Consider the following 8291-nt stretch of genomic DNA (forward strand, 5'->3'; position numbering starts at 1 on the left):
TGCTACACGTGTCAATCTGCGACTCTTAAATTCTTTTCTCACTCTGCTGTAGATCTGTGTCTACAATGCCTGTCTGTTCACGCAGTGAACGTTTCTAAATCAAATTCTTTTGAATTGGAATACGCTGGAAATGAAGCGGAATTCATAGTCCGCGCCCACAGCATGTGGTTCAAAGACCTCGTGGAATAGAGGGACGATGTAGACAGACCTTATTTCTCTCTCTGCAGCTCATTAATGACAGCCACACACATTTCTTACATATACCGTGAAAGCCTCCCACTCTGCTAACATCAAAACAGTTTGTTTGTTCATATAGGGAGGACAATTGGATGGTTATAACTATCATTTTGTGTTTCGGGTAGGAACATTTCACAAGGATAGATCATTAGATCTGGTGTGAAAGGATTAATAGTTCATTGAACACATTACCGGTCACGTGAACTTCTCTTTCTCTTCTTCAGACATTAGTCCTACAGTACAGGGGGTGGACCATCGTCGCGTGCAGAAGGAGCTGGGGGACGTCGTCGTCACCATGCATAATCCTGTAGTTCTCAGCTCCACTTCAGTGCAAGTCACATGGGCTGTGAGTACTCTCTGCATTAAAAGAGATATTCTTGTGCTTAGTTATAATCCTGCTGAAACGCATACTTTTAGAGAATGGTCTAAGCTTGATCAGAAACTTTATTGTTGGCTTTTTCCTGTTTGGATTGCCTCACAAACATCCGGAGAGAAAATTGTGTTCCTGGACTGAGCAGGTGATTTTGGACCGTTTTAGGCTGCTTTGACTTTATGAAAGAATCAAGACTGATGCTCCCGTTGTGGGCAAATAGATCACCATTAAGTGTTGCATCTGTCACTTCGGGGAGCGGAATGCTGACAGCTTTTTGTCAGGAGTCTGTTGGCGAGGTGTCTTTAACACTGGCTGCTGCGGGTTTGTAGCAGACACAGAATGTGCCTGCTGTTTCTGCGCTGTGATACACCTCCTGGACTGACATGATGGTGGAGTAAATTGGGTTTGTGGCCAGCCTCAGCGTGCACACAGACACCGTTTGATCTGCTTCCATTTCGAGTGAGAGAATTCCCTCTGTAGCAGTAAAAGTTTCTGTGTTGAAGTGGGTTATCGGCTTGGATGGCTGGCATGGATTTCAAGAAGACGTTGTTGCCATGAGTCCATCCTGAGAGAACAGTTCCACAAATGTTACTAATCCCACTTTGAGAGTTTGTATATCAATTAACTTTGATTATTACAAAGGGAATTGGCAGAGTGAGTGGCCTAGTTTCCTACGTGTTTGTCTCAGACCTAATCTGGCTTCAGCTTCCAATATAACTCTAATTAAAAAATCTGATTTTTATGAAAAGAAATTCTCATGTATTCATTCACCTGCATTCTAAAAATAAAAAGAAATGTATCAAAAAAGGAAAACTAATTTTGTATTTTGCCACTTTGTGGAGAGTTTTAATGCATTACATGTTAGAAATTCTTAAAATAAATCAGTTGATAATGGTTTAAGAAAAACGGTCACCACAAGAACATATTGAATCTCAAAATCATAAAAATTGTCTATATTTAACTTTTTATTTCAAGCAGTGAAAATTAAGGAGTTTAAAATAATTTTACTAAAAAAACTTTTGTTTTTTTACATCTTGTTACAAGCGCCAAAAAATAGGCAGTTTAAGAAAATATTGTTATAAATATATATATATATATATATATATATATATTTTTGCATTACAAGCATCGACACTTAAGCAGTTTAAGAAAATGTAGCTGAAAATGTGTTTTTTTTTCTTGTTAAAAGTACTAAAATATAGGCAACCTAAATCCTCCCCTATAATTTAATATATATAACAGCATGTACATATAACAATATATACAACAATACATATAAATACACACACACACACATATATATATATATATATATATATATATATATATACATATTTCACTGTATTCGCGGATTCGCCATATTCGCGGATGCCTCCGATCCCTAACCCCCACGAATAGGAGGGATTCCTGTATTCTAGTTTTCAGAGAATTCTTTATTAGGATTCCAATATGTAACAAACAAACAAATTCTTACTGAAAAACAACCTAGATATTGTTACTCTATGAAGTCCTTCCATTTATTTTGATGCTAGATGAAAGAAACAAAACAGTTTCTGCTTACATGGTATAAGTCAAAATCACAAAAGAACAGAACGTTAACAAGTCTATCAATCTCTATGTGCTGACTGTTGGACCTTCTCTCATGAGTGTTTATTCTCCTCTGGTACTAGTTAATATGAATGACTTGCTAAGCAGATATCACCTCCCACACAGGACACAAATCACCCTTTGATCCATAGCATATTAGACAAAAAGAAAACATACGACACCTCCCACAATCCTCCGTGTCTTTCCGTTCTTCTTCCTTCAGGTGGAGAATCCATCTCAGTTTATTCAAGGCTACCGTGTGCTTTACCGGCAAACGTCAGGGCTGCCCTCCCCGGGGCCTTGGCAGATACAAGACCTGAGGGTTGCCTCTGAGAGGGACATAACTCTCTCTGATCTAAAGAAAGGCATCGTCTATGAGATTAAAGTACGCCCATACTTCAACGAGTTCCAGGGTGCAGACAGTGAATCTATGACAACACGCACCATGGAAGAAGGTAAGTGACATATAATTCATACGTCTTAGAAAAATAGATTTTTCCCCTGACTTAATGATGAAAAAATCTGAAATATTGTTGTTAATGCATGAGGTTCCTGCATTATGTCTCTCTCGACTTTTATATTTAGTTGCTGCCGGTAATGGCTCCTTGGGTAGACAGTAATGGATAATGGCATTTGAAGTGCACCCACCCACTCACGCTTGCTGCTGCACAACCGTATTATTTTGTGTGTGAAAACTGGTCTCTGACACTTTGCAGTGAGGTTCTGTGACAGCCTCAGACCTCTGAGGGACGGTGGGTAGAGGGGGAGGGCGGGGATCGACTCGCACACTTCCCTCACTCTGCTCTTGTGTGGATGCTTTCTTTTGGTCTTTAACCAATTATCCGTCGTAAAATCGCCTTCGTCCACTCTCAACAAATGAGCACTCTGAAGCTATGTTCACACCGCCCTCTGCAACGCACGTTCAAGAAGTGTTCTTAGTTTATAAAACAGGTACTCATTAAACATCAAGTTAAACCAGATAAAATTTTGATAACTGGACAGAATTCCGTGATCGTACCAGATGCAGATCAGTACCGTTACTGGTACCGGATGCAGATCGGGCCCAGACGCGGATCTGATCTGTACCGGATGCGGTACTAGTACTAGCACAGGATGTGGATTGGTACTGGATGCAGATCATTACCAAATGCAGATCTGAACTGGATGCACATCGGCACTAGACACGGATCTGTACTGGACGTGGATTGGTACCGAATGCGGACCTGTACTGGTATTAGATGCAGATCAGTAACAGACGCATATCTGTACTGGAAGTGGATTGGTACTGATTGCGGATCAGTACCTGTACTGGTATCAGATGCAGATCAGTACCAGTAGAGGACGCGGAATGATATCAGAAGCGGATCAGTACTATATGTGTTCAGTACTGGCTAGGGTTAGGGTATTGGTACTGGACCTGTCCTGTACTAAGGTACTAGCATACTAGGAAAATAGGGCCTTTTGTGATTTACACTTGGTTTTATCAGCTCAAACACTTCCACCAATGTTTAATGTTTGTCGCACAAAACAAACTTTGCCATCACTTTGGTAAAGTTAGAAATATAAAATATCTATGCGTTCTGGAACTGTCCAAGTGTGAAAATGATCGATGGAACGCCACAGCCACTGAAGTGTAGAGAAAGAGTCAGAAGGGGAAACTTTGAGTTCTCCAGTCGATACGTCCCTACCCCCACCCACAGCCCTGAGCTGTAGACTGTACAAGTGAACGATCACCAATACAAGGATAGAAAATTAGTTTTCTTTTCAGCGTGGCTCAGGTCTACCTTAAAGTCAGTGTTCAGAGCTCAGTCTGCTCTTATTCAATGAGGGGAGCCAAACTAGGGGGTTTGGACTTCTGGCGTGAATGCCTGCCAAAAGTCGACCGAGTGAGACATTATGAGGCTTTTTTGATTACATCAAAGCCCCATAAGCAGGATAAAGTAGATGGATGGGTTAAGATAAACTCAATAGGACTGAAAAAAACAAAGCTTTTTTAATCTTTTGCATTTATAACCACCAAAATTAAACCCAATAGTAACTGTAAACCTGATATTTTACTTTTTTCAATAAATGCACTTTTTTTTTTCAAATCAACGAGTTTCCAAATGTATTATTGCAAATCGAATTTGAGCAATTTCAGAGTCAATGGAAACGCAGCTATTAACATCTAAAGGTAGTTTAAGGATTCAGGGACAACTGATTTCAAAATAAAGCAAATGAAATTACACTGATCAGAATACAAACACTGGCAATACTCTTAGATCTGCATTGAAAGGTTTGTGTAGAGAAAGTATATAATAAGCTCATCATAAATGTCATTGGGTGCCCCAACTAATTGAATTGTTACCATCCCATCTTCCGGGTGTAACAAACTAATTAATCACATTAATCATATATATATATATGCACTTACAGCAATATTCTAGTCATTGTAGCAGAAGTTTGTCATTACATCTGGTCTAAAAAGATGGAGGGCAAACCTATAAGTGTAATACAGTAATATCCACTCTATTAGAGCGTACTTGAAAGCCTTAATTAAAAAAAAAAAAAAAAAAAACACCACACCTGATTGTTCTTTCTATTGTCGAAAGGGTTTTGACATTCAAAATGTTAGTCATAGTTGGTTTGGTAATGTAAATATGCTAACACGGTCAACATGTAGCAGTGTTAGACATTTTATTTATTTATTTTTTTTATGTCACAAACAGGATAGAAGTTAGCGTGATCACAGTAATATTTGTTTTAGTGGTATCAATCTGGTTTTATTTTGTGTTACTAACAAAGTTAGGTGTTATTGTGACAATGCTAACAAAGCTAACTTGTAGCGGTGACGAATTGTGCTTTTCTTAAAATGCGTTAGCAAGGTAGGCTGTTAGACCTATCGGGAATAGTAGTGGAGTGTAGTTGTAGTGGAGATAGACTTTTTTTTTTTTTTTTTTACATTTTACTAAAAAGGTTAAATGTTATTGTGGCTACTGTAACACTTCTAACTTGTAGCCCAAGTGTTTTTTTTTATGTTTTACTGAAAAGGTTGGGTGTTAATGTGACTATGCTAACGCAGCTAACTTGTAGCGGTGAAAGACTGTGTTCTTGTACGTGTTTCTAACAAGGTTGTGTGCTATTGTATATACACTAATGTTGCTAATGTTTAGCGGTGACGGACTGTTTTTTTTTACGTGTTACTAACACGCTTGGGTGTTATTGTAAATACGCTAATGCAGCTAACTTGTAGCGGTGAAAGACTGTGTTCTTTTACGTGTTTCTAACAAGGTTGTGTGCCATTGTATATACACTAATGCTGCTAATGTTTAGCGGTGACGGACTGTTTTTTTTATGTGTTACTAGGTTTGGGTGGCTTTGTGAATACGCTAACACAGCTAACTTTTAGCGGTGACAGATTGTGCTTCTTTTTAAGTGTTACGTTTATTTCTTGTATTTTCTTGTGTCTTGTATCTTTGGCCCAGACCTCCCTTGAAAAAGAGGTGTAATCTCAATGGGATCTCCTGGTAAAATAAAGATTAAATAAAAAAAAAAGAAGAAGTTACTTACAAGGTTGGGTGTTATTGTGATTATCCTAACGCCTGTAACTTGTAGCCGCAGTGGGTTTTTTTATGTGTTGCTAAAAAGGTTGTAAACACTAACACTGCTAACTTGTGCCCGGAGTGGGTTACTAATAAGTCCGGGTGTTATTCTAAATACTTTAGCGCAGTAAACTTATAGCGGTGACAGACTGTGTTACTAAAAAGGTTACGTTATTGTTTATTAGCTAATGCGGCTAATGTTTAGCAGTGCCAGACTGCATTTCTTTTGTTACTGATAAGCTTGGGAGTTTGTATAGTCACATTAATCTTTGTTTTAGCGGTATTACTCTGTTTTCTTACGTGTTGCAAACAAGGTTGAGAGTGACAGGTATTGCAAGTATGCTAACACGGCTAACATAGCCTGTTACAAAGAAGTTCTAGAATTACTCTGAATGCAGTTAATAAAGTCTGACTAATGTACAGATTTATCACTGACTTTTGTCTCACCTATTGCACATTTTAGTTTGATGCACATAATTTTTCTAAATAGACATTTAATTTAAACTGTGCCTTTTAATCTGGTGCACCTGGTGGAAAATAAAATACATTCCATATAAATGCGTCATTTATAAAACCAGAAAAGACAGTCTCTTGAGTGATTTATATTTTTTCAGTAAATTACTCTATTTTTTAGAGATTATATTTATAAATAAAATGTTCATTACATGCATGATCCTACAAAGATATAAACTTATTTTAACCCCCCTTTCAGTTTCATGAAATATTTCCAAATTGAGTTCCTAAAGAATTGCTCATCTTAGCTTCCCGCTGAAACTGTAGAAAGTTTCCTAAAAATTATAGGAAAAACCTCCCTACTGTTGCATCCCTTAGAGACTATTGATATTGCAGCCATTACTCATCCTCAGGTGCCATTTTTTCCAATAACTCATCCAGGCAGCCTCCAAAGGTGTCATCCATTTAGGAGTGTTTCCAAAGTCATATTTATTGCTGCAGGTGTTCAAAACAGAAAAAGAAAACTGTTACAATTGCCGGGTTAAAGATGAATAACAGAAAAACAGGTTGAATGTGGGAAAAAATGCTCATCTTTTTTTTTGTGTGATTGTGTGATTCTTTTTGCAACATTACCACAGTGCATTAAGCTTTTTTCAGCTGAGGACATTCAGAATCGTTCTACGTTTATAGTCGTCCTCTGTGACCTCATGTTACAGCTTGTTTAAGTCGATTTTTTGTCCTTATAGACGCTTCTTCATTCTGTTTAGTGTGGTAAAAAGAAAAAAATATGAAATTGTAATTCTGTGGAAAATGCTGATAAAATTGGATCCACATTAAACACAATGGATTTCTAAAAGCTGCACATAGATGTATATTTTGAATTTTCTACTGAGAACTAAATAATTTGCTAAACTGAATTGAGCATTAAAAATATAATTCAGTGCTTAATTTTTTTTTTTTTTTTTATCATTAATGTGTTTTTAGAATAGAAGAACTTCTACTTTTCGATTAACTGTGCAACATTGGGAATGACTCTTGAGATGTTGCATGTATTTTAGGCTTTCAGTAGAGTTTTCAAATACAAATCAGTTGTTGTGGAAGCACTTTTCTTACTCCAAGATTTGATTTATTATATATAAAGTCATTCAAAAGTTCTGCAGAAGCTGTGTGTGTTTGTGTTGTGAACCAGTGCAGAGATGCCCAGGCCTACTAAAGGCAGATATATGGTGTGTACATCCATCTTTAAGGAAGTTTGGATTATTTTCGTGGGAGAAAAACAGACATGCTGCTTTCTCTGGATTCCGTCACGAAACAGGCCGCAGCTACACGCAGTGGTAGGCGGAGCTTCAGGAACGGAGTCGTTTTACTTCTGGGTAGGAAAAAACTCACTAGAAATAGCTAGTATTTCATAAAAAAAAAAAAATGTTTTTTAGGGTTCCAAATGTAATATATGATCATATATATGGATAAAGTTCACTCTGAACGGCAAAATAAAATCATGCATATATTGTGATCATCCCATAAAAGAGATTGGACTTCTGCACTACTCACTTGTAATCTTGTAATCATGGTATGGCCCCTTTAAAAAAATAAATAAATAAATAAATAAAAATAAAGACACCATCTATGGGTCACTAAACCAGAGTCCCTGATTGGTCAAGGTTCCACCTGGTTTGATTTTCAACGCGTATTTCAATAGTTTTACACATTGAGCCCAAAAACTGACTTGTGTATCAACATGTAAATGTGAAAGTTTGTATGTGGTAGCCCAAAATGCACATATACACACATTTACTTTTCATTGGAATTGATCCCCTAAATGCACGTGGATAAGGCCGGTGTGAATGTAGCATGAAACTTAAAACTTAAAACCAATGTTCAAAAAAACTTTTTTTTTCTGGTAAAAAGAAACAGAAAATGTATAATGTATGTCAATTTCTGGGTCCTTTTCTTTGTTTTTACGTAGTTTGAGTCTGTTTCTTCTAAACAAGGACATTTGCAACGGTTTTAATCTTACACTATATTAGTTTCTACAAGTAAAAATGTTTTTTTTCTTTGGA

The 8291-nt window shown here is 37.1% G+C and overlaps 1 protein-coding gene across 2 annotated transcripts in view; it reads left to right on the top strand.

Moving 5' to 3' along the window:
- Positions 1-8291, top strand: part of LOC112142700 (roundabout homolog 2) — a 138611-nt gene that overhangs the window by 101051 nt on the left and 29269 nt on the right. For both annotated transcript variants that reach the window (XM_024266234.2, XM_024266235.2), the window contains 2 exons: positions 462-583; positions 2421-2652. In XM_024266234.2, coding sequence (XP_024122002.1) covers positions 462-583; positions 2421-2652 — 354 coding nt within the window. The remainder of the gene's footprint in view (positions 1-461; positions 584-2420; positions 2653-8291) is intronic.

The sequence above is a fragment of the Oryzias melastigma genome, linkage group LG14 (assembly GCF_002922805.2).
Source record: "Oryzias melastigma strain HK-1 linkage group LG14, ASM292280v2, whole genome shotgun sequence".
NCBI lineage: Eukaryota > Metazoa > Chordata > Actinopteri > Beloniformes > Adrianichthyidae > Oryzias > Oryzias melastigma.